We start from the raw sequence: 27,587 nt of genomic DNA on the forward strand, positions 1-27,587 counted from the left end.
CCCACGCTATTTCCTTATTCTTTATTCTCCCTCTCTTCCAATCATCTATCTAACCAAGCACCTTTGGATGTCCTTCTATATTGAAGGGTGGTGCTGGTGGTTGCTGTTGTAATAGTACTGGCAGTAACCTATTCTTAAAAGTTGACATGGTTTCTCTTTCAACCACCAACTCTGGTAGTGCATTCCATACCTCCCAACCTTGTGTAAAAAAAAGTTTCTCCTGGTCTCTGCCCTAAATTTAATTGTCTATCTATGTCACTTATTCTTAACTCCTAAAGCACTGGAAACAGTCTGGCCTAGAAATTCAGTATAGACACTTTTGGGGCGGAAAAGTCGGGCGGCTGCTAAAGTTTGCGGCCAGCGCAAAGTCGAGGCCACTTCGCCGATATTCAGTAGCTTCGCCCTAAGAGTTTGCTCGAGCACTAAAACTGGCGTTACACAACTATCTTTAGGCGCAAAGCCGGCGGTGCTGAGCTAAACCGCCGAGGCCGGGCGCAGCGCAGGTGCGGTCATTTCTTGATTGACAGCAGACACCCTGGCGCCGGCCAGCTCTTAAAGGGGGAAGGGTCGAGTTCGTCTGCTGCCACGCCCTGGACACTGCAGCCCTCCAGCTAGGCCTAAACACTGCTGAACAGAAATAGCGCCGGGAAAGATGCAGAAGGCCCGTGAACGAGCGCAGCGCTTCACTGGCCATGATTTGAGGGTGCTGGTTAGGGCTTTGGAGAGGAGACGCAAAATCTTGTTCCCGGACAGTGGCAAGAAGCCTGCCACCAGCGTCTACAGGAAAGCCTGGAGGGAGGTCGCCCACAGGGTCACATCCAACAGCGAGGTCCCCAGGACCGGTGTCCAATGCCGGAAAAAGTTCAATGACCTCACAAGGATTGTCAGGGTGAGTCCCCTTTCCAGTGTCGTCCTCATCCTTGCATGTGCACCTCACATTATGGGCAAAGGGACCTAAAAGCCCTAATGGCCAGCCCTCATCCAGCAGCTATGGGACTGGCATGAACATCAATTGCACATTCTGCACTTTACACACTGGCCAAGCTATTCGACCATGGGAGGCAGTGCACACAAGATCAGGGCACCACACTGTACTTAGAGGCCATCCTTTCTCTTGCAGGCCAAGCTGGCACACAATCAGAAGAGCCGGACTGTGACCGGGGGAGGCCGTCCCCAGATCCAGCAGCTCAGTGACCTTGAAGAGCGCGTGGGTAGCCTCATGGGTGCCCGGGTGATTGGCCCCGTTGCATCTGGAGATGCCGACCCTGTTCTGGGCACCAATGGTAAGGACATCACCTTTTGGACCTCTCTCGTCCCACTTGCGCTTCAGATCTACATCCTTTGCCACTGTCCGACCAATGCGCTGAATGCCACCACTCATGCCTCCCTCGCTGGCGCCCTCTCCTCACTCTAAAGCTACTCTTGTGCCTTCCTGCTTTCAGATGGTGAGGGGGAGGTCCCTGAAGCTGCCAGTGACAGCCCCTCGGAAGAGGAGGAGGAGGAGGAGGAAGAGGAAGAGGAAAAGGCGGCCCATCAGGGGAACCCTCAGCCGCGCCAGGGGATGCCAATGGAGGGGACACGTCTTCCCTGGAGGAGAGCCAGGGGGAAGTGTCGCAGGGGAGTGTAGCTCCTGTGCCCAGTGGCGTGCAGCAACGCGGGAAGGGTCGGGCAGCTCGGCGGCCTTCTTCCCAGAGGGGGGGGAAGGGTCACAGTGGAGTGTAGTTGCTGGGCCCAGTGGCATCCAGCAACGCGGGAAGGGTCGGCCAGCTCGGCGGCCTTCTCCCCAGAGGGAGAGTCCGGCCTCCAGTCCGGAGACGGTCCTCGCCAAGGAGGTGCGTCTCCTCGATCAAATGTCCGTGGACTCGGATCGCCGGCACACCGAGTTCATGGGGGTTGTGGCACGGTTGCCTGAGGCCATCGAGTCCCTGGCTCATAGTGTGGCCGATTTCGGCGCCTCACAGGCCAGGAGTTGAGTAATTCGAAGCAGCACACGCCACGAGTCGGTCCGAATTCGGGGCAGAACAGGCCGCGAGTTGGGCCGAATTCGGGGCAGAACAGTCCGTGAGTTGGGCCGAATTCGGGGCAGAACAGTCCGCGAGTCGGTCCGAATTCGGGGCAGCACAGGCAGCGAGTTGGGCGGAATTCGGGGCAGCTCACGCAGCGAGTGGCCAGGTGATCAGTGGTGCCGTGCAGTCACTGGCTGGTCTGATGCGGGCACAGACCAGAGCAGTACGGGCACTCACTACTGCCACACTCGCTGTGTCAGCCAGGCATCGCCAGGGCACCCACCGCGCTGCAGCAGCACAGCGGTCTGTCCTTCAGCAGATTGCTGCGCATGCTGTAGTGCTGGCCTGGGCGAGTGCCAGTGTCTCAGGCGAGCAGCGAGCGCCTGCCATCAGCCAGCTTGCCCCCATTCCTGCAGCCGCCACTGCCACTCCCCCAGTGGAGCTGCGACGAGCTGCTGGAGAGACTGCTGCTGCCCAGCCACAGCTGCAGCAGTCACCAGCCGGCCCCTCGAGGGCCAGAGCTCGTCTAGGCCGACCCCCAAGGGCATCTGCCGTCACGCCATGTGCCCCTCAGGAGCCTTCCCCCAGCCTTGCAGCAGCCACTGGGCACACTTTGAGGAGCAGCAGGGCGGCCAGGGGCCGCAAAAGGCTGGTCAAGGAATCGCCCTCACGGGCCACAAAGTAGAGGGTGTGGGCAAATGTGTTTTTATATGGGGATGGTTGTTTTTTTTTTTTTTTAATGGGGATGGTTGTTTTTGTAAGGCCGAGGATGAAGGCCATTTTTGTGGAAATGTTTTGTTATTCCTCCCCAGGTTGTGGGAGTGAGTCATGTGTGTGACTGTTTTTTGGGTGTGTCGTCTGTTTTTGGGTTTCATGTGGGAAGGGCCCTGAGTTTGTTCAATAAAGCATTTTATTTATTCAGCTTGTCCATGTTTGATGTTTGAAGTGGTTGTTGCCTTAACCGGCTGAGGGCTTGCGGAGCGGCTGCATTCAGGTCCCTTCATTGCCACAAGCCATTCCCTGACAGGGGGCCTAGAAGTGACGTTCGATAAGCCGCCGACGGGCAGCCCTTGGACCTTGTGCCTCCCTCCTGGGCTGGTACTCCTCCTCCTCCTCCTCATGCTCCTACTGCTCCTCCTCCTGAGGTGGTGCTCCAGCGTGAGGTGGCAGTGCCTGAGTCCTGCGGATAGCCAGGTTGTGCAGCATGCAGCAAACGACCACGACCTGGGAGACTCTCTCCGGCGAATACTGCAGAGATCCTCCGGAACGATCCAGGCAGCGGAACCGTTGCTCGAGGACGCCAATCGTTTGTTCTATGATGTTCCTAGTGGCTTGATGGCTTTCGTTGTATGCCTCCTCAGCAGGGGTCCTGGGTGCGCGGAGCGGGGTCATGAGCCAGGTACACAAAGGATAGCCTTTGTCCCCGATAAGTCATCCTCTTGGGGGAGGCTGTGCCTGGAACATGTCAGCCACAGTAGTCTGTCGCAGGATAAATGCATCGTGGCTGCTGCCTGGAAAGCGGGCATTGACAGCTAGGATGCGCTGCCTGTGGTCACACACCAGCTGTACATCGAGGGAATGGTAGCCCTTCCGGTTGCGGTAATCCTCAGCATTGTCGATAGGTGCCCGCAAAGCCACATGCGTGCAGTCAATGGCGCCCTGCACCATGGGGAAGCCCACTATTCTTGCAAATCCCACTGCACGCTGCTGCTGCTTCTCCAGGGTCATGGGGAAGGAGATGAATTGGTGTCTCCTTCTGAAAAGGGCATTGGTCACCTGGCGGATGCAGCAATGCACGGCGAACTGGGATATGTCAGCAATGTCCCCAACAGCGGCTTGGAAGGAGCCGCTTGCATAGAAGTTCAGAGCCACCGTGACCTTCACTTCCACCGACAGAGACGTCCTGCACCTCAGCTGTGGACGCAGATCTCTGTGAAGCAGCTGGCAGATCTCTGCAACCACCTCCCTTCTGAAGCGCAGCCTCCTAACACACTGCGCGGCAGGCGTGGAGAGATAGGACACCTGCTGGCGGTATTTCCTGAGTGGGTAAGGCCTACGTTGCCGACGCCTGTTGCCCCCTCTGCGTCTAGCCAGGGCTGCCCCTCTCACACAGCGTCTGCGAGCCCTTCGCACATAATGCTGTAACTGAGGGTTGGCACCCCATGCAGCCCCCATAATATACTGGCAAACAATGACCTCACAATGAAGACGAATTGCCAAGCTCTGGCCTGAAGCCAAAAATACCTCTCCTATGTTGGGCCAAAGCAGTAAGCTCTCTTCCTTGGTCTCTGTCCATAAATCCATTGCACAAGAGTGATTGCTGCAAAATGGCTGGCCTTTATAGTTCAGGGTAAGTGCCCTTTAATTTGCGCTCCCCGCGGCCCGCATGGCCTCTGCTGCGTTCCAGTTCACAGTTCTTAGGACCGCCACGCCCACATTGGGTGGGCGCGACTGAAGTTCCGGATTGGGGCGCACAAAGGGCGTTGCACGAGGAAATGACGTCATAATCTGCGCGCGCAGCTGAGCGCGCGCAAACACTTTGCGCCGGCGCTAAATGTCTACTGAAGTTGGGCGTAGGCGCAGATCGTGCTGCGCCCGGCCGCTAAGTGCCTAGCGCTCGAGATCTACTCCTCCTAAGGCGCTAACGGCTGGCGCACGCAACTGAATTTCTAGGCCTCTATCTCTACCTAGTTTGTCCTATCCCTTCAGAATTTTAAACGCCTGTATCAAACTACCCCATAATCTCATTTGATCCAGTGATAACATCCCCAATTTTTCAGAATCTTTCTTTGCATTTGTATTTCCTCATACCAGGCAACATTTGAGTGATTCTGCACTGTGCCCTCCCTATTGCCTCAACATCCTATAGCATGGAGCCCAAAACTGCAAATAGTACTCGAACTGTGGTCTCACTAAGATTTTATATAGATTCACCATTACATTTCAACTTTCATGTTTTGTACCTTTGGCCATAAAATCCAGTATTCCACCAACTTTTATTTATTGCCTTACCCACTTGATGTGATGCTTTTAATGTCGTGAATCTGAACCCCCAAATCCCTCTGCTTTTCCACATTAGCCAGCCTTCCCCCATTCAAAATATAATTACCATTATGGTTTTACAAATCAAAATAACTTGCAGCATAGCCAACTGCTACAACTAAGCTGGGCGGAATTCTCCACAGAATTTTAACTGAACGTTACCAAATTAGTTTGATACGTTTTATGTAACACCACAATGATCACAGTTTGGACTAAATTTTCACAATTTGACAGTATTAATGGAGACGGAGTGCCATGTATTTAGTGGGACAGAAAATCTTGGTTTGTTTTGATAGATGATTAACACACTAACTCACCAGCAATGTACTTTTGCACTTCTGGATCAGCAACACTCAGTAAATCCCCTCCTTGATTCTGACAGGAAAGGCGGGCCTCATTCCAGGAGAGAAAAGACTGAAAGTTAAACTGGTAACAAGTCTGTCCTGCACTATCTTTCTCCCAGAAAGTTTTGCATTCAGTATCTGTAAAAGAATCAGTGAAATAGAATTTATCTTTACCGTGCTGAATAAAAACAACAAATATTGTGACTCGTGGTTTAATAGTTAACTTGCGAGAGGGGAAGGAAAAGCAAAAAGATTGCATTCAAGATAAATTACTACCTCAAGCAGCTAGGGAAAAAAAACAGTTGCAGATCTGCTGTGTTGATTCCAAAACATAGCTATACTGCTAATAAAACCAACAGGTTTGTCAGCAAGCTGTTGTCACAAAGGTTGCCTGACAGACTGCTAGCAATTCCCTAACCCAACGTCATAATGGCAGGGGAGAAATTTTTCACATTATAGTAACTAATTAGATATGAATGATGAACTAATTTTTGGTTAAATTAATTGACAGAACTGTATAAAGTTGCTTCAGGGAATGAAAGCTGGGATTTTCTGCTTCTGCATTCTTAAAATGACTGGGGGGGGGTGGTAAATGCAAGCTGGGACACACAGAATTAGAAAATTGCAAGCATTGTGTCTAAATAGAGATACTGTAGTTTTTTCCCCAAAAAATTGAACACAATCTAACAGTATTTAAGTGCGTTCACCTTCTTCCACAGCAAACAAACATTTACATATGTGCAGATGCAAAAACTAATATTGTCACCACGAGTTAGAAGTGCTAGCAGCTAAGGCAGCCATTTTACTATGAAAGCCCCAATAATCCATTGCTGGATTGTTTCCCCCCCCCACACACCTCCCCTACCACTCATTAAAAAAAACACCCATTTACTTTTAGAAACTACGAAACAAGAGTTAGATTTAGAAATATGGCGAATGGAAGTGCAAAGCTAGTTATGAGTGTGGCATGAAGGGTGCAAGCCTTCTGAGATCCACAATATATCCAGAGTGAGTACACAGGCATGAAATGTTGGACGGTTGTGCTGCTTGAGCACAAACTGACCACTCTCTCTGCACTGTACAGAAAGAGGAAAGGTTTATGGAACACAAGTTCAAGGAAGTGGTCACCCCACAGGCAGAGAGGAGTTAGTAGTTGGATGCTGGAAGTAGTGTTCTGACTACTTCAGTTTCTAATTTACGTCAATCATTTGGGTTCAGAAACTCAATGCAAATCAAGCCACATTTGCAGATAATACCAAATGAGGAATGGCAGTGGAATCAGGAGGCAGTTCAGAAATTCCAGCATAAATTGTACAAAATATTTATGTGGGCAGTACAATGGCAGATTAAATTTAATACAAGCGAGTGTAGAGTACTGCATATTGGAAGGAAAAAAATGGGTGACACACATGGACATCTTGAAATAGCCACGGATGAATTTGAAAGAGAACCATGAGTCTCAGTAACCCTCCACATATCCCAACGAATGCAGAACAACATCAGCAAAGCCAACAGAATATTGAACTACATAACCAAACTAGTAGAATACAAGTCAGGAGAAGTTGTGGCCAAACCGTACAGTGCTCTAGTCAGATACACATTGAGTACTGTATCCAGTTGTAGTAAGGAAACTTTTCAAGTGCTGGAGGCAGTGCAGAGAAGAGCCACAAGGCTGGAGAGAGATTGGGTTGATTAGGCTTATATTCGCTAGAGTTTAGAAGAATGAGAGGGGATCTCATTGAAACTTATAAAGTTCTAACAGGGCTAGACAGACTAGATGCTGGAAGGATGTTCCCAATGGCGGGGGAGTCCAGAACCAGGGGTCACAGTCTAAGGATAAGGGGTAAGCCATTTAGGACAGAGATGAGGAGGAATTTCTTCACCCAGAGAGTGGTGAACCTGTGAAATTCTCTACCACAGAAGACAGTTGAGGCCAATTCATTAAATATATTCAAGGAGTTAGATATATTTCTTAAGGCTAAGGGGATCAAGGGATATGGGGAGAAAGCAGGGACAGGGTACTGAATTTGGATGATCAGCCATGATTGCACTGAATGGCAGAGCAGGCTCGAGGGGCCGAATGGCCTACTCCTGCTCCTATCTTCTATGTTTCTATGATCGCTGGTGTCAAAGGTCCAAGTTATGAGGAAAGACTGGGGAAACTTGGGCATTGCAGTCTGGAGAGGTGGGTGTCAATTTTAATCATGAGTGAAACCGTGGCCTAGCAAGCGGCTGGCCCGTTAGGAAGTGGCAGCGGGGAGGCCCAGCTGATTCCAATGGTTTGGCCTCATTATCATGTCCCTGGCTGACTTCCCAACCAGAACGTCCAGGAAGTTGTCGGGAAACGGCTGTCCCGGCATTAAAATCAGGCGACAGGAGGCGACCACCGGTGACCACAGAAAACAGTCCCCAGCGCGGAGGCAAGTCTTCAAACTCCCCCGCACCCCTCCTGCTCCATGGCATCTGAGAGATGAACTTATACAGGTATAGAAGACAGTTAAGGAAATGGAAGCATAACATTACAAAGAGATATAAAAGTGAAAACATCTTAATCTGTTAACTTTAAATCTTGAGCTGTGAACTTCATTACTTGCCTGGTTTGAAGCACTTTCCCCATTTTCGGTCTTTATCATAGTTGGCAGTTGTAGCGCACCATTCCTCTCCCTCATTTCTGTCAGTGGTACATTCATAATACCAATTTCTTCTATACTTAAATGGGAAGACACAGGGCTTTCCATAAGCAGTTCCTTCAGTTGTGTAAATCTCTGTAGCAAGGAATACAATTTAAATGAATAAACTGCAGAAGTGCATGGAGATGCATTATCTTAGCTTTATAGATTTGCTAAAAGGAGCTATATTACATAAATACAGCTTAGCTTAGGCTTTTTAAGTGAAGGAATTACTGCATTTTACAGAAGCAGCATTCATTTTTCCTGCAAATCTCTAAATTATGTTTTTTTTTTAAACTATAATTTACTGCTGTGCATGGGGTGGGGGCAGCCATGCCACATTGATTTCCAAAAATGGCAGTCTTGCTTCTATTAGGGTGAAGCAGCTGTTAAAATATTAATACGTTCCAGGCAGGACATAACTTATTGACAATTTAACTAGAAGCAACAATGAAGGTTTTTGCAATCCAATAAACTGTGACAGTGATCGACAAACATACAGAAATTGAAAAAGTATATGTAGCATAGAAACATTACAAAACAAGGAAGAACTCTGGAGAGAAACCCTCCCAATTCCTCAGGATATGTTCATACAAAGGAAGGGTAACTCCATTCCCAACAGGAACACTGCCTTTCTTAAACAGCAGCTGCAGTGACAGGATGTCCCCCCTCAATTTCACAAGAAATTGAAAATACTGCCAATATTTAGTAAACAAAAGGTTCAGTTGTTTTGTCATGGAACGTGTTTTAAATAAGTGGCAACTTCTAAAATGAAAGCTGCAGCTGCTTGATACGCCAGTCACAAGACCTCTCCATTTCTACGATTAAGAATCAGAAGAAAAACATAAAGCAGAATGCCCACTTAAGCATAATTCACCTTTGGCCAATGGTCAGATACTCACCAACAGCAAACGGATACTAAAACTATTCCAATGATTCATAAAGTTATAATAAACCTTAGACCACAAATTACATAATCCCATTTATTCAAATTTTTTTTTTAAATTTCTTCATCAAAAAACAGAAGCCTCTGGAAACACTCAGCAGACCAGGCAGCATTTGTGGAGAGAGCAGAGTCAACGTTTCGGATGTGGACCCTTCATTGGAATTGGAAGATAATGGCCCAGAAATTCGGGTCAGGGGCTTCCCGCAGGTGCAAGCCCCCGATCTGCACTTACCTAGCGCGCCGGCCGTTGAGCTGTGGGCCCCTGTGGAATTCTGATCCGGGGCCTGGTCCAGCTGCCGGCGCGCAGTGCTTGCGTATCCCAGGGGCGCAGTTAATTCGATGCGGCCCCTGGGATCACGTGGGCCATGGGGAGCCAATCGGAGCAAGGAATGCTCCATTCATAACAATGACAGGAAGAGCTGTCAAAACTTATAAACACTACGGGCCCCAAAACATCACTACATCTTCAAATAAATTTTTTAAAAACATCACATTTTTTAAATAAACTATAAATTACATGAAATAACTTTTAAACAATTTAAATTTTGGGGGAAAAAAAATTATTTTCTAACGGGGCTAAAAATAAACTTACCTTGCTTTAAAGTATTTAAAAATAATAAACCTGTGGAAAAAATGTTTTAATTTTAATTAATTCACCACTTACCTTGTAAAAAGCAGGCCTTATGCCCGCTTCTTATGTGTAAATTCTGCAGACTTACCCTCCCGGGAAAACCTGTAAAAAAAAAACGAAGTTCGATGCGCACGCACAGCCTCTCCCGCGCACGCGTTCGAACCCCTTCGTTCAGGGGAACGGAAGTGCTGGTTTCCCGCGCATGCGCAGTGCATGCAGGAAACCGGCACTTCCATTGGGCCTATGGGTGAGTACCCCGTGCGTACTCACCCGTGGAGACCCGAATTTCTGGGCCATTATAGATGAACAGCATTTAAAAAGGGAGAACACAAATGGGGAGGAAAACACAACCAGGTTCGCTCCCTGGTCTGTAGCAATTTAGCTGATCTTCACGGCGATGGGGCTGGGCATTACAATTGGCCTCAGTGCCCCTTGATTAGATACAGGAAAATTAGCCCGGCTTCCTGCCCCCGATTGTTTGCCAGCAAATCCCTGCTGCAAGTGCGCATGTTGAGTGACGACAGGGGTAGGCTCAACTTAATGCCCCATGTAGTTGAATAGCTTGCTGTCTAGGCTCACATGAAAAATGGCTGCTTGGGCAGGGTACTGGTAAAGCACCTGTGGAATCGTACCCCAGCAAGGAGTCAATGCCTTATAAAGAAAATCAATCACTTGCCACTATTCATTTATTCCTGCATTATGTATTTTTCATATCTTATCTATTGTCAGCACATCAACAGCAACACTTTTCTCTATTGCCACACATCATTCCCAGCCCGGAGGCTGGACGATTTGCTACCCAGGCCTTGCCACTGCTATCCAACTGACTCGGAGATGACTCTCTAACTGTGAGGCTGCACCTAGCCTTCTAACGTAGCAAAATGGGTCACTCCAACGCAGAGATCGCCAATCTTGTTTATACATCTTCTCATAGCCTCACCCCACTCTACGTGTGCACACACACACGTGCACACGCACGCACGCACACAAATAGAATGACGTGTAAAGAAAGGTGACAAGTCCGATTGCGGTAATTATAGAGGGGTTTCCCTGCTGTCTGCCACAGGGAAAGTCATTGCAAGAATCCTCCTCAATCGCCTTCTCCCAGTGGCCGAAGAGCTCCTCCCAGAGTCGCAATGCGGATTCCGCCCACTAAGGGGCGCAATGAACATTAAAAAAAAAAAAATTATTCATTGATGGGATGTGGGCGTTGCTGGCTAGGCCTACATTTAGTGCCCATCCCCAATTGCCCTCGAGAAGATGGTGGTGAGCCACGTTCTTGAACCGCTGCAGTCCATATGGTGTAGGTACACCCACAATGCTGTTAGGAAGGGAGTTCCAGGATTTTGGCCCAGCGACAGTGAAGGAACGGCGATACAGGTCCAAGTCAGGATGGTGTGTGGCTTGGAGAGGAACCTGTAGGTGGTGATGTTCCCATGCGTCTGCTGCCCTTGTCCTTCTAAGTGGTAGAGGTCGCGGGTTTGGAAGGTGCTGTTGAAGGAGCTTTGGCGAGTTGCTGCAGTGCATCTTGTAGATGGTACACACTGCAGCCACAGTGTGCCGGTGGTGGAGGAAGTGAATGTTGAAGGTGGTGGATGGAGTGCCAATCAAGCGGGCTGCTTTATCCTGAATGGTGTCGAGCTTCTTGTGTTGTTGGAGCTGCACTCATCCAAGCAAGTGGAGAGTATTCCATCACACTCCTGACTTGTGCCTTGTAGATGGTGGAAAGGCTTTGGGGAGTCAGGAAGTGAGACACTCGCTGCAGAATTCCCAGCCTCTGGCCTGCTCTTGTAGCCACAGTATTTATATGGCTGGTCCAGTTCAGTTTCTGATAAATGGTAACCCCCAGGATGTTGATAGTGGGTGATTCAGCAATGGTAATGCCATTGAATGTCAAGGGGAGATGGTTAGAGTCTCGCTTGTTGGAGATGGTCATTGCCTGGCACTTGTGTGGTGCGAATGTTACTTGCCACTTGTCAGCCCAAGTCTGAATGTTGTCCAGGTCTTGCTGCATATGGACACGGACTGCGTCAGTATCTGACGAGTCTCGAATGGTGCTGAACAGTGTGCAGTCATCAGCGAACATCCCCACTTCTGACCTTATGATGGAGGGAAGGTCATTGATGAAACAGCTGAAGATGGGTGGGCCTAGGACACTGCCCTGAGGAACTCCTGCAGTGATGTCATGTGATTGAGATGAATGACCAACAACCACAGCCAACTTCCTTTGTGCTAGGTATGATTCCAACCAATGGAGAGTTTTCCCCTTGATTCCCATTGACTTCAGTTTTGCTAGGGCTCCTTGATGCCACACTCGATCAAATGCTGCCTTGATGTCAAGGGCAGTCACTCTCACCTCACCTCTGGAATTCAGCTCTTTTGTCCATGTTTGGACCAAGGCTGTAATGAGGTCAGGAGCTGAGTGGCCCTGGCGGAACCCAAACTGGGCGTCAGTTAGCAGGTTATTGCTGAGTAAGTGCTGCTTGATAGCACTGTCGACGACACCTTCCATCACTTTGCTGATGATTGAGAGTAGACTGATGGGACGGTAATTGGCCAGGTCGGATTTGTCCTGCTTTTTGTAGACAGGACATACTTGGGCAATTTTCCACATTGCCGGGTAGATGCCAGTGTTGTAGCTGTACTGGAACAGCTTGGCTAGGGGCGCAGCTAGTTCTGGAGCACAAGTCTTCAGTACTATTGCCGGAATGTTGTCAGGGCCCATAGCCTTTGCAGTATCCAGTGTCTTCAGCCGTTTCTTTACATCACGTGGAGTGAATTGAATGGGCTGAAGACAGGCATCTGTGATGCTGGGGACCTCAGGAGGAGGCCGAGATGGATGGATCGTCCACTCGGCACTTCTGGCTGAAGATAATTGCAAATGCTTCAGCCTTGTCTTTTGCACTCACGTGCTGGGCTCCACCATCATTGAGGATGGGGATATTTTTGGAGCCTCCTCCTCCTGTTAACTTTAATAATTGTCCACCACCACTCACGACTGGATGTGGCAGGACTGCAGAGCTTTGATTTGATCCGATGGTTGTGAGATCGCTTAGCTCTGTCTATCGCATGTTGCTTCCGTTGTTTGGCATGCAAGTAGTCCTGTGTTGCAGCCTCACCAGGTTGACACCTCATTTTTTGGTATGCCTGGTGCTGTTCCCGGCATGCTCTCTTGCACTCTACGTTAAACGAGGGTTGCTCTCCCGGCTTGATGGTAATGGTAGAGTGAGGGATATGCCGGGCCATGAGGTTACAGATTGTGGTTGAATACAATTCTGCTGCTGCTGATGGCCCACAGCGCCTCATGGACGCCCAGTTTTGAGTTGCCAGATCTGTTCGAAATCTGTCCCATTTAGCACGGTGGTAGTGCCACACAACACAGTGGAGGGTATCCTCAACATGAAGACAGGACTTCGTCTCCACAAGGACTGTGCGGTGGTCACTTCCACCAATGCTGTCATGGACAGATGCATCTGCAACAGGTAGATTGGTGAGGACGAGATCAAGTAGGTTTTTCCCTCTTGTTGGTTCCCTCACCACCTGTCGCAGACCCAGTCTGGCAGCTATGTCCTTTAGGACTCGGCCAGCTCGGTCAGTTGTGATGCTACTGAGCCACTCTTGGTGATGACATTGAAGTCCCCCACCCAGAGGACATTTTGTGCCCTTGCTACTCTCAGTGCTTCTTCTAATTGGTGTTCAACATGCAGGAGTACTGATTCATCAGCTGAGGGAGGTCGGTAGGTGGTAATTAGCAGGAGGTTTCCTTGCCCATGTTTGACTTGATGCCATGAGACCTCATGGGGTCCTGAGTCAATGTTGAGGACTCCCAGGGCTACTCCCTCCCGACTGTATACCACGGTACCACCACCTCTGGTGAGTGTGTCCTGCCGGTGGGACAGGACATACCCAGTGATGGTGATGGTGGTGTCTGGGACATTGGTTGTAAGGTATGATTCGGTAATTATGACTATGTCAGGCTGTTGCTTGACTAGTCTGTGGGACAGCTCTCCCAATTTTGGCACAAGCCCCCAGATGTTGGTAAGGAGGACTTTGCAGGGTCGACAGGGCTGGGTTTGCCGTTGTCGTTTCCGGTGCCGAGGTCGATGCCGGGTGGTCCGTCCGGTTTTATTCTTATTGTTTTTCGTAGCGGTTGTTTACAACTGAGTGGCTTGCTAGGTCATTTCAGAGGGCATTAAGAGTCAACTACATTGCTGTGGGTCTGGAGTCACAAGTAGGCCAGACCAGGTAAGGGCGGCAGATTTCCTTCCCTAAAAGGACATTAGTGAACCAGACGGGTTTTTGCAACAACCGACAATGGTATCATGGTCGCCATTACTAAGACTAACATTTAATTCCAGAATTAAATTGAATTGAATTTAAATTCCACCAGCTGCCGTGGTGGGATTTGAACCCATATCCTCAGAGCATTTGACTGAGCCCCTGGCTTACTAGTCTAGTGACATAACCACTATGCCACCGCCTAGCCTTCTAACGTAGCACGTCAATTACAAGAGAAATGCAGGGAACAGCACCAACCGCTGTACATGGCCTTCTTTGATCTCACAAAGGCCTTTGACACGGTCAACCGTGAGGGATTATTGACTGTCCTCCTCAAATTCGGCTGCCCTCAAAGTTTGTCACCATCCTCCGCCTGCTTCATGACGACATGCAAGCCGTGATCCTGACCAACGGTTCCACCACAGACCCAATTCACGTACGAACCGGGGTCAAACAAGGCTGTCATCGCACCAACGCTCTTCTCGATCTTCCTTGCTGCAATGCTCCATCTCACCCTCAGTAAGCTCCCCACTGGAGTGGAGCTAATTTACAGAACTAACAGGAAACTGTTCAACCTCCGTCGCCTCCAGTCCAGATCCAAAGTCGTCCCACCCCCTGTCGTCGAATTACAGTATGCAGACGACGCTTGTGTCTGCGCTCACTCAAAGATCGAACTCCAAACCATCGTCAACACCTTCACTGAAGCGTACGAGAGCATGGGCCTTACACTAAACATCCGTAAGACAAATGTCCTCTACCAACTTGCCCCCAGCACACAATACTGCCCCCCGATTATCAAAATCCACGACAAGGCCTTGGACAACGTGGGCCACTTTCCATACCTCGGGAGCCTACTGTCAACAAGGGCAGACATCGACAACGAAGTCCAACACTGCCTTCAGTGTGCCAGTGCAGCCTTCGGTCGCCTGAGGAAGAGAGTGTTTGAACACCAGGACCTCAAACCCGGCACTAAGCTCATGGTCTACAGAGCAACAGTGATACCCACCCTGTTGTATGCCTCAGAGACATGGACCATGTACAACAGGCACCTCAAAGCACTGGAGAGGTACCACCAACGCTGCCACCGCAAGATCCTGCAAATCCATTGGCAGGATAGGCGCACCAACGTCAGTATTCTTGCTCAGGCCAACATCCCCAGCATCAAAGCTTTGGCCACGCTCAACCAGCTCCGATGGACAGGTCACATTGTCCGCATGTCCGATACAAGACTCCCAAAACAAGCGCTCTACTCGGAGCTCCGGCACGGCAAGAGAGCCCCAGGTGGGCAAATGAAATGCTTCAAGAACACCCTCAAAGCCTCCTTGAAAAAGTGTAACATCCCCATCGACACCTGGGAATCCCTGGTCCAAAACTGCACAAAGAGGAGGAGAAGCATCCGGGAAGGCGCCAAACACCGAGTCTCTTCGCCGGGAGCAAGCGGAAGCCAAGCGCAAGCAGCGCACGTCAACCCAAGCACCCCACCCACCCGCCCCTTCAACCACCGTCTGCCCCACCTGTGACAGAGACTGTAGGTCCTGCATTGGACTCACCTGCAAACTCATTTTTAATGTGGAAGCAAGTCATCCTCGGTTCCGAGGGACTGCCTAAGAAGAAGACGACACGCACACACATATAGAATGATGACTAAAGTGGAAAACCCTATCCCGATATCACTTCTGTCATTTAACTACTGTATCTCCTGTTTTTCACTTAAGCACTTTACAAGTCAATCTTTCTTTTCTTGTGTGGGAGTATGCGTGTGCGAGGGCGAGTGCATATATTTTCACTCTCTCTTCCCTTTGTTCCTTTTTAAATGCTGTTCATCTGTGACATACTCCAGTTTTTAGGAAGTGTTCGCACCCAAAATGTTGACTGCTTGGTTTTCTCCACAGATGCTGCTTGACCTGCTGAGTGTATACAGCATTTTCTGGTTTTTTATTTCCAATTCAAGTTCTCCACTGAAATTAATCACTTGACAATGCAGCAACTCTTTGTAGTGCAGTGTAACAGGTGGCACCCGCGCAACACCTGAAAAACCACCCAGCATCATTGACGAGTTCTGAAACTGTTTTATCAACATAATACTGGCCCAGTCTGACCCTGAAGTTTGTAGAGCTAGATGTAATATCTCCAAATTTGCAGACGACACAAAGCTGGGTGGGCGTGTGTGCTGTGAGGAGGATGCCGAGAAAATACAGGATGATTTGGACAGGTTGGGTGATTGGGCAGAAGCGTGGCAGATGCAATATAACGTGGATAAATGTGAGGTTGTCCACTTTGGTGTCAAAAACAGGAAGGCAGATTATCTGAATGGCAATAGATTGGGAGAAGGGGAAGTGCAACGAGACCTGGGTGTCCTTGTGCACCAGTCGCTGAAGGTAAGCATGCAGGTGCAGCAGGCGGTTAAGGCGGCAAATGGTATGTTGGCCTTCATAGCGAGAGGGTTTGAGTACAAGAACAAGGATGTCTTGCTGCAGTTGTACAGGGCCTTGGTGAGGCCACATCTTGAGTATTGTGTGCAGTTTTGGTCGCCTTATCTGAGGAAGGATATTCTTGCCATGGAAGGAGTTCAGCGAAGATTCACCAGGCTGATACCTGGGGTGGCAGGAATGACGTATGAAGAAAGATTGGGTCGATTGGGCTTGTACTCGCTGGAGTTTAGAAGAATGAGAGGCGATCTCATTGAAACTTATAAAATTCTGGCAGGACTGGACAGACTAGATGCAGGGAGGATGTTCCCGATGGTCGGGGAATCCAGAATCAGGGGTCACAGTCTAAGGATAAGGGGTAGGCCTTTTAGGACAGAAATGAAGAGGAATTTCTTCACCCAGAGAGTGGTGAACCTGTGGAATTCTCTACCACAGAAGGCAGTAGAGGCCAATTCATTAAATATATTCAAGAAGGAGTTGGATATATATCTTAAGGCTAAAGGGATCAAGGGGTATGGGGAGAAAGCAGGGACCGGGTACTGAACTTGATGACTCAGTGTTCCACAACACAGCCAAGGATGGCGAGGCGGTTTGTGCGGAATATGCACTTCTCCTTGTTATATGTCAGGTTCAGGAGTTGGGCGGTGCGGAGGAATTTTGAGAGGTTTGCGTCATGGTCCTGCAAGTCACAGCCGCAGATGGTCACATTGTCCAGATATGGGAAAGTGGCCTGCAATGCATTTTGATCTACCATCCGGTCCATCTCCCTTTGGAAGACGGAGACCCCGTTGGTGACGCCAAAGGGAACCCTAAGGAAGTGATAGAGGCGGCCGTTTGCCTCAAAGGCAGTATACTGGCGGTCCTCGGGGCGGATAGGGAGCTGGTGGTACGCTGATTTCAGGTCAATGGTCGAGAAGACGCGGTACTGCACGATCTGGTTGACCATATCAGCTATGCGGGGGAGTGGGTAGGCGTCCAGCAGGGTGTAGCGATTTATTGTCTGGCTGTAGTCGATGACCAGGCGCTGCTTCTCGCCGGTCTTAACGACCACAACCTGGACTCGCCAGGGGCTGGTGCTGCCCTCAATAATCCCTTCCTTCAGGAGCCACTCCACTTCAGTTTTAATGAAAACCCTGTCCCCGGCACTGTATCGCCTGCTCTTTGTGGCGATGGGCTTACAGTCGGGGGTGAAGTTAGCAAACAGTGGGGGGGGGGGGTGACTCTGAGTGTGGAGAGGTTGCACCTGGTGCGCGGCGGGCAATTTGGAAGCTGCTGGCTGCGGACTGTGAGTGGGGGTAGGGGTCCACCGTACGCCATCGTAACACTTTTAAGGTGGCACTGAAAATCTAACCCCAGCAGGACGGCAGCGCAGAGGTCGGGCAGGACCAGAAGTTTAAAATGATCGTACACGGTCCCGTCTACTACGAGTGTCACCACGCAGTAGCCGCCGATGTCCGCCGACTGGGACTCGGAGGCCATAGAAATCCGCTGGTGCGCAGGCAGGACTGGGAGAGAGCAACGCCGCACCGTGTCGGGGTGGATGAAGCTCTCCGTGCTCCCAGAGTCAAAAAGGCAGATTGTATCGTGACCATTTACCTTAATGTCCATTGTGGAACTGGCCAGCTGGTGCGGTCTCGCTTGGTCCAGTGTAACGGATGCCAGCGTAGGGGTCGGTGTGTCGCTGCGGCTATCAGATGAGGCGGTGTTGGGGGCCTGCTGCGTTCCGGCTGTCGTCCAAGATGGCGGCGTCCATGATCCCCATGTGGCTGGAGGCGTCCAAAATGGCTACTGTACCGGTGGTTCGCACATGGCCGGGGAGGCCCAAGATGGCGGCCCGCATGGCCCACACGCGGCGCTGCTGGGGTTCGGGGTGGCTTTGGCCCTGCAGACGCTAGCGTAGTGTCCCTTCTTCCCGCAGCCCGAGCAGATCGCGTTTTTCGCTGGGCAGCGCGCTCTGGGGTGTTTTGCCTGGCCACAGAAGTAGCATTTCTGGCCTTGGGGCACTGCTGTCTGGCCTTGGGACACTGCTGCGGTAGTTGGGCCGTGGCTGGGGTGGCACGGCGCTATGAGGCGGTCCTACCGTGTCCCAGGCTGTCATTCCCCGCGGCGTCCACGGTGCAGAGGAGTAGGCATCCATGCCCCGGTAGGCTGCATCCAATGATAGTGCGAGTTCAGAGGCCTTGTTGAGGTCGAGGTCACTCTGCTCCAACAGTCGCTGTCGGGTGTAATTGGATCTGTGGCCCGCTACAAAAGCGTCCCGGATAAGTTCCTGTGTACACGGCGGCCTTTACATCCTTACAACCACAGGCCCGGCCAAGACAGTGCCTGAAGGTATTCCACGGTCGATTCCCCAGGTTGTTGTTTACGACTCCCCAGAAGGTGCCTGGCGTACACTTCGTTCACTGGGCGCGTGTACTGGTCCTTGAGGAGCTTGATAGCGTCCGCATACGAGGTCGCGTCTTGGATGACCGAGTACACTCGGTGGTTCACTTTGGAGGTCAGGACATCCAGTTTGTCCTCGTCCGATTTGATTGCTGCGGAGGCGGTCAGGAATTTTTCAAAACACTTAAGCCAGTGAGTAAACTTGGTGGATGAGTCCGCCTCCCAATGATCTAAGTCCAGGCATGCTGGTGTGAGGATCTTCTCCATTATAAAAATTTTGTTAATAAAATTGATGCGCTATCAATTACTCATAAAAGACTGAGAGTTAAGAGAGTAACTAAAGGCTTTTATTAACAAAAGAATGAAGGTCTGCCTCGAGTGGTCGACCAGTCCAGAATACAAAGGGCTGGGGAGCAGTCACCTTTATACTAGGACTTGTGGGAGGAGTCAGCCAAGGCATGTCCAGGCATGTACACAGTGGAATACAAAGTGGTTTACCACACAAGAAAGTAAAAAAAGACAGACAGTAGTTCGGAAGATCAGGAGAGTGATAATGACTCTGGGAGCAGGAGACTAAGTTGTCTAAAGTTACACAACGTGATCGCAAAGGAGGATCACCGAACCATTTGGGTCACCCTCATGATAGCAGGGTCCCAAGTAAAGATGGAATTGGATACAGGATCAGCCCTAACTGTCATGAATCGACGAGACTATGAGCGGCTATTCTCACACATACCCTTGAAGGACACATCCATTGTATTGAAGACATACACGGGGCAAAAAGTCTACCCCAGAGGAAAAATAAGGGTGCCAGTTAAATACAACGGCAAGGAAACACAGAAACTGTATCTATATATACTACAAGATGGAGGACCACCATTATTGGGACGTGAATGGATCTGAAAAATACAATTGGATTGGCATTCCATTCAGGCGCTAACTGTGACTGACAAAAAGGATGATGACGTCACTCCTGGACGACTGTCAAAAATTCTAACTGACGCGAAAGAGGTGTTCCAACAAGGACTTGGGACTCTAAAAGGGGTAAAGGCAACGATAAAAATCGAAGATAAAGCAAACCCAAAATTTTTTAAGGCCAGACCGGTACCTTACGCGATCCACCCAGCCGTTGAAGCAGAGCTGGAGAGTCTGGAGCGTTCGGGTGTGCTGTCCAAGGTGGACTGGAGCGAGTGGGCCACACCCATCATTCCTGTAATGAAGAAATCATTGAGCAGCACGCCTGGGGAGCCGAAGAAGGTTCGCATCTGTGGGGACTTCAAGGTAACTGTGAACCCAGTCCTGCACACAGTACAATATCCACTTCCATGGATAGAAGATATTTTCACCTCACTATCTGGAGGGAAACACTTTACGAAGATTGATCTGGCCCAAGCGTATCTACAAATGGAGGTGGAAGAAGCATCTAGGAAATACCTCACCATAAACACTCACAAAGGCCTTTACCAGTACAATCGACTGGTATTCGGGGTAGCATCAGCCCCGGCTATTTGGCAGAGGGCGATGGAACAAGTCCTGCAAGGGATCCCGGGGACCCAGTGTTATTTGGACGACATCCTGGTTACGGGCGAAAATGACAGTGAACACCTTGCCAACCTGGAGCAGGTGCTCACTAGATTACAGGAATACGGGCTACGAGCCAACCGCCCCAAATGCGAGTTCTTCAGGAGACAAATCTCGTATTGTGGCCACATGATTGATGAGGAAGGGTTGCATAAGTCACCAGACAAGATTGAGGCTGTAGTCAAGGCTCCAGCACCGGAAAATGTGTCGCAACTGAGGTCGTTCCTCGGGTTGGTGAACTACTACCATAAGTTCTTGCCGAATTTATCTACAATTCTGCACCCACTGAACGCCCTGCTGCAAACTGGAGTAACATGGAAATGGAGTGATAAGTGTAAGCGTGCCTTTCAGAAATGTAAATGCCTAATCACTTCAAAAGAAGTATTGGCCCACTACAACCCAACACTACCGATTCGGTTAGCATGTGATGCGTCTCCCTACGGCATCGGAGCGGTGCTGTCACACAAATTCCTTGACGGTTCAGAGAGGCCAATAGCCTTTGCATCGCGCTCGTTAACCTCAGCCGAGCATAACTACGCCCAGATTGACAGGGAGGCCCTCAGCCTGGTGTGGGGATGAAGAAGTTCAATCACTATCTGCACGGGCAGAAATTCACCCTACTGACTGATCATCAGCCCCTGGTCTCCATTTTTAACCCAAAGAAGGGCGTTCCGGTGATGACGGTGCAACGGCTGCAAAGATGGTCACTTTTTCTTGGGGCACATCAGTACGACATAGAGTACAAGGGTACGAAACAGCATGGAAACGCTGATGGGCTGTCGCGCCTACCGTTGCCTACGGTAGAGGAAGCACCTGCAGTGGACCCTGTTGAGATATTCCATGCGGCCATAGTCGAATGTCTACCTGTTACAAACTCAAGTATAGAGAAGGAAACCCGAAACGACCCGACATTCTCTCGGGTCTATGATTTGACGGTGAAGGGATGGCCAGCACATGGCGACTCACTGTTGCCAGCATTCTCGCCAAGGAGAGAACAGCTGTCAGTGTGCCAGGGGACCTTGATGTGTGGATCCCGAGTGGTAATTCCACCCAAGTTGAGAGATAGAGTGCTCAATGAGCTTCATGAGGGTCATCTGGGAGGGGTAAAAAAGAGCCTAGCCAGGGCGTTTGTGTGGTGGCCGGGAATCGATCAAGAAATTGAGGATATGATCAAGAGATGCACAGGATGCCAGAAGGTCCAAAACGCTCCACCACAGGCCCCGCTACATCCATGGGAGTGGCCCTCATCTCCATGGCAACGGGTACACATTGATTTTGCTGGTCCATTTATGGACTCAATGTTCCTAATTGCTGTGGACGCCCATTTGAAATGGCCAGAGGTCATCAAAATGTCCTCCACCACCACGGAGAAAACTATTGCAGTCCTACGGACCATCTTCGCCAGGAATGGCTTGCCAGAACAGATTTGCTCCGACAATGGGCCACAGTTTGTGTCCGAGGATTTCCGGAGGTTTCTGAGGAATAATGGGGTGAAACATTACACATCTGCCCCATATCATCCAGCCACAAATGGATTGGCTGAGAGGTTTGTTCAGACCTTTAAAAAGGCAATAAAGGCAATGTATAATGACGACATACCACTACAACACAAGGTGGATAATTTCTTGTTTGCTTACCGGAATGCGACACATGCAGTCACCAACCAAGCTCCAGCCATAATGTTCTTCAACCGAAGGCTAAGATGTCGCCTGGATTTGCTCAAACCAAACATAAGACGAGATGTTGAGGATAAGCAATTCCAGCACATAAATGAGAAGCCAACCAGGAGCTTCAAGATAGGGCAACCAGTCTTGGCCCACGACTACCGAACAGAAAAATGGCAGCCAGGAACGATATGCACACAGCAGGGACCACTAATGTACACAGTGGACGTTGGAGAGAGCATCGTGAGATGCCATGCTGACCAGATTCTAGAGTCACAGGAACAAGCCAAACCCATACCACGAGCAGGTGCACCTGGTAATCAACCCGAAGTACAGATTGAGTCTACCTCAGAAGCAGTGGTATTGGAAGCTGACGAACCAACCAATGACAATGAGCCAGAATCAACTCCGCCGCAAGAACAGGATACTCGAGAAAGGCGCTATCCAGGCAGGATCAGGAAGCCTCCTCAAAGACTGAACTTATGAATGATTATTTCAGTTGATGTATATAGTACAGAGAAAATTGTAATTAGTTATTATTTAGTTGTTAAATGAATGTTATGTACTGTTTATCTAAAAGGGGAGGAATTGTTGTGTATGTACCTTTAAGAGAAGAACTGATTCTATACTGCAGTACCGGCAGTGACCACCCCTGTATATAAAGCCATAGCAGGCTTCTGTACTTCAGTCTTGAATTACTCTCTGTTCAGTAAATACCTGTTTTATTGTTCTCCTGCAGTCTGAGTATTATTGATCCTCGGACACTACAACTGGGTCCTTTGCTTTTTGTGGTATACATCAATGATTTGGACTTGAATGTAGGAAGTATGATTAAGAAGTTTGCAAATGATACAAAAATTGGCCACGTGGTTGATAAAGAAGAAGAAAGTTGCAGACTGCAGGAAGATATCAATGGACTGGTCAGGTGGGCAGAACAGTGGCAAATGGAATTCAAGCCAGAGAAGTGTGAGGTAATGCATTTGGGGAGGGCTAACAAGGTAAGGGAATACACAATAAATGGTGGGATACTGAGAAGTATAGAGGAACAGAGGGACCTTGGAGTACATGTCCACAGCTCCCTGAAGGTAGCAGGACTGGTAGATAAGGTGATTAAGAAGGCATATGGGATACTTATATTCTATGCCTCTGCTAATAAAGGCAAGAGCAGGAAGGTTATGCTTGAACTGTATAGGACACTTGTTAGGCCGCAGCTAAAATACTGCGTGCAGTTCTGGTCACCACATTACAGGAAGGATGTGATTGCACTAGAGAGGGTGCAGGGGAGATTTATGAGGATGTTGCCTGGGCTGGGGAATTTTAGCTATGAGCAAAGATTGGATAGGCTGGGGTTGTTTTCTTTGGCACAGAGGAGGCTGAGGGGAGACCTTATTGAGGTGTATAAAATTATGAGGGGCCTAGATAGAGTGGATAGGAAGGACCTATTTCCCTTAGCAGAGGGGCCGATAACCAGGGGGCATAGATTTAAAGTAATTGGTCGGAGGTTTAGAGGGAATTTGAGGAGAAATATTTTCACCCAGAGGGTGGTGGGGGTCTGGAACTCACTGCCTGAAAGGGTGGTAGAGGCAGAAACTCTCATCACATTTAAAAAGTGCTTGGATATGCACTTGAAGTGCCGTAACCTACAAGGCTACGGACCAAGTGCTGGAAAGTGGGATTAGGGTGGCTAGCTCTTTGTCTGCCGGCACGGACAAGATGGGCCGAATGGCTTCCTTCTGTGCTGTAAATTACTATGATTCTATGATGATGATTGGCAAGGAATTTAGAAGGGAAAATAGAGGAGTAGGATCAGAATCTTTTGGGGACGGTATTGCCTATCTTAATGTTACTTTCCTGCAGGCATGTTATAGGGGGAGCTGCAACTTCTATTTTTGGGTAGTGTGCTGGGTTCCACGACACAATTTTGGGCAAAACATCAGCATCTAGTTGCAGAGCTCATACTTCCCTTGCCTCTCCTGCTGTCCTAATCTTGAAATAGCTTCTCCAGTTCTCCCCCCTTTTACCAAGGTGGCTTTTCCCCACTGGTTGCTGCCACCCCCTACCCTGATCAATGCCACAACCTCCCCATGCCCAACACCTGTCTGTTTCCCACCCACGCGGCACCAAGGAAATCCCACAAAGATGTGACTGGGAATTGGCATTAAGCTGTTGAAACATACTACACTTTTTCCATTAGTAAATGGCTTAAGCAAATACCTAACTTACTTAAAACCAATTCTTGATCATGGCCAGTAACACAACTTTTGGGATTCCCCTCCTGGGGAAGTGAGATTACAGTACAAATATAATGCTTTTTAAACATTTTGTAAAATTCCCTAATGAGGGTGGGGAATTCATAAAGGGTCTGGCTATGATTGGATTGGTAAGAGTGGAATTAAGTGAGGGTAGTAGTGCCAAGCTGGAGAACAGACAAGGAGGCGTTGGAGGAAAAGTGTGGTCAACAATGACAAAGGCTGCAGAGCGGTTGAGGACAATGACGAGGGGGAATGCACCGCAGTCACAGTGAGTGTCATTTGTGACTTCTGGTTAGGTTCAATTCAGTGCTGCGGCAGAAGTGGAAACCTGATTAGGAAAATTCAAACATAGAGTTGCAGAATTTCAGTGCACAGATTTGGAAGGCAACAACACATTCGCAGACTTTGGAAATGAAAGGGAGGTCCTAGATGGGTTTTGCAGTTTGCAAGGAGAGAGGTTGAGAGGGTAGCTGACTATGGTGGTTTTGAAAGGAAGCAGGACAGTAAAATATTCCCTCTCCTTGGATACTATGTTCAGTAGCTTGGGATAGGAAGGGAAGTTGCGTGGTTGGCAGCTTAGTGGGAAAGAGATCCAGGGAGCAGCAGGTGGGTCTTATGAACAAGATGAGCTCAGAGGGGATAGGAGGAGATGGAGAGAAACTAGAGAAAGTCTGGGGTTCAGATCTAAGGCAGGTGGGGGTGGGGGCTTGGAGGAAGGTTTCATTTGGTGGCAATGGGGAGGAGGAGGAAGTAGCACAGGTAGCTGAATACATGGTTTCTATCTTTGTGACAATAAAGTCCATGAGCTCCTCAGGTTTGTTGTTGGAGGTGAGTATGGAGAGGGCAAGGTAGAAGAGTTTAAGGAGGCAGTTTATAGTGGAAAAAGCTGGGTGTTATCTTTGTTCTCAGGATAATCCTTGAATTGTGGGCAGTTTTGACAGAGGAGAGTGGGCCTGTTAGTACCCATTGTCATCCAGCCAGATCTGGCAAAGGATGGTGAAGCTAGTTATGCGCTAAATGTACTCAAGTCTGTGCCCCTTGGACTTTAGGAAGCAAAGATGGGAGTCAGACCAAGGAGAACAACCTGGATGGGAGATGGTGAAAGTTCAGCTGGGGACAAGGGCATTAAAAAGGTAGAGGCGAGGGAGTGGTTGAGAAAATTGATGGTTGTAGAAGTATTGTGGCTAATGGAAGGCCAAAGACTTGGCAGTTGAGTGTGAAAGTGCAATTTTAAGTAATTTGAGGGCGTGTTTCCCTCCCAGTGACAGGTGCAGAAGGAAGTGAGGTTGGTAGGGGATAGGGGTTTGTGGCTGGTGAGGGATACAAGGAAGAGGCTGAAGCTGGCCTTGCCAGAGATCAAGAATAGAGGGGCCATCAGAGATGGAAAGGGCAATGGGGTGGCCAGGAGAGTTTATATGGGAGAGGGTTAGAGAGGACAGAAGAGCAGTGAATGCAGAGGAAAGAGAGCAATTAGAACTCAGATGGAGATTGCAATCACTGAGGCAAGGAGTCCCTCAATGCAGAGGCTGAGGGAGGTAGACAACCACCCCTAAGCCCTATTCTGAGTTTCGCCCTCCTTTCTTCCCTCCGCCCACCTGAAAAGCCGCCCGACGGCTGGCAGAAAATCGGGGCCATAGTGTCTCTCACAATTTAAAATGTTCAAATGATTGTGAACCTCTTCATTTGAGTTGGGAGACATGCTCACTCCAAATCTGGACATGTTTCATGGATAATCCAAGCTGATTCCACACTGTCTGTAAATCAAATTAATTCCACCACTGAGCCTCAGATTTCAATGTTGGACTGTTTCATATTGTCTACTCCCTGTTTCCGATCAGGACATGTCTCTCTTAATCTCTGTCATGCCTGTGTAACCAGAATTCTCTGTCCATCCATCATCCTAGCTTTGAATACCCCTTGAATAAGTGCAAGGCTACCCTCTGTGCTTCTCTTGGCATTCTCCAAAGAGCCCATAAAGGCACTTATCACCAAATCACATTCTGGTCTCTCTCCTTGCTCCTCTGGAACATTCTCCTTTGAACAACTTACCCTATACAAACTTCTCACCTCCTTTAAAATCCACAGTGCAGAGGCGAAGGGAAGAAAGGAGGGCGAAACTCAGAATAGGGCTTAGGGGTGGTTGTCTAATTCTTCAAGGCTTGGGCACAGCTGTGGAAGGTTGGAGCCTCACACACTTCTCCAATGTGATCTCCTGGGAAGCCCCTCTCGCCATCCTCACTCAGCGCTTCCTCAGCGGAGGCATCTACGAGAAGCATGGGACGCCTTTTTTTCCTTCCCTTCTTGCCATTAGAGGATCTCCAGCAGCAGAGGCGGCAGCAGCAGAACCAGGAACAGCAGGATGAGCACCAGGAGCACCAGGCTGCTGCTCACTCACCTGAAGCTGCACAGGCCAGAAGGGGCCAGCGCTTGGAAGTGGCTCGAGAGCACCTTGCTGCGCTTTAGGGGGCCATGGGGACCTGTATCTGCACTGGCAGTCCTACTCAGAAGGACTTCCATGAAGGTCTGGTTTCTCTGTTCAATAGATGGCCAACGCTCCTCAAGAGATGTCATTCTCTTATGAGCACTCACCATGTTTTCCGTATCCTGGCGAGTTATCTCCTCCATGGAGGTTGCCAACCTTTCCATGGTGATGCGTTCATGCGCCAATGACTCCACAAAGGCTCTGCTCCTGTTCACAATGGACTCCTCCATTCGCTCCATACTCGCAGCGACCCTGGAGACAAAACCTGCCAGAGACTCCTGCATCTGTGCATGGAGATCCATCACCTCTTCTCTTGCGGATGGACCCAGAGGCAGGGGGTCGACATGCAGCGCAGCCGAGCTGAGCTGGCAGAGTCCTGCGCCCTCCGACGAGGACTCTCCACTGCTGTCCCTCTCTCCACAATCTGCTGAGGCTCACTTGTGAGCTGTGAAACACCAGGTGACAACACTACTCTATGTCCCGAAGGTCCCCCCGAGGTGCGAGTGTCTGCGCTGGTGCTGGGTGCGCTTACTTCTGTTGACGCTGCACCCTCAGAGGTTGGAGCTTCCTCTGAGGAGTCTGGCTGCACAGCCTCTTCCTCCTCCACAGTGGGGACGGGGGCTCTGGATGGTCCTGTGGGGGGAGTAGAGGAAGGAGTTAGAGATGTGATGCCAAGGTTACATGCACATTCGAGTTGACATCTGCTGACACCTGCATCCATGCAGCCTTGGTCTCAGTGGGAGGCCTCTTCCTGCCTGACCTAGGGAAGAGGACCTCCCTGTGGGCCCTAACCCCATCCAATAATGCCTGCAGTGAAGCTTCGTCGAATTTGGAGGCAGCTCAGGGTCTGGCACTGGCCACAGCTGCTGCAGGCTCCTCTG

The 27,587-nt window shown here is 49.6% G+C and overlaps 1 protein-coding gene across 1 annotated transcript in view; it reads right to left on the reverse strand.

Moving 5' to 3' along the window:
• The window catches only part of ly75 (lymphocyte antigen 75), a 142,663-nt gene that overhangs the window by 107,896 nt on the left and 7,180 nt on the right, over positions 1-27,587 (reverse strand). The window contains exons 3-4 of the mRNA XM_085986389.1: positions 7,987-8,157; positions 5,366-5,530 (exon numbers count right to left, since the gene is read on the reverse strand). Coding sequence (XP_085842515.1) covers positions 5,366-5,530; positions 7,987-8,157 — 336 coding nt within the window. The remainder of the gene's footprint in view (positions 1-5,365; positions 5,531-7,986; positions 8,158-27,587) is intronic.

This window comes from Somniosus microcephalus, chromosome 4 (genome assembly GCF_052327205.1).
Source record: "Somniosus microcephalus isolate GS21.2 chromosome 4, FLI_Smic_1.0, whole genome shotgun sequence".
NCBI classification, from domain to species: domain Eukaryota; kingdom Metazoa; phylum Chordata; class Chondrichthyes; order Squaliformes; family Somniosidae; genus Somniosus; species Somniosus microcephalus.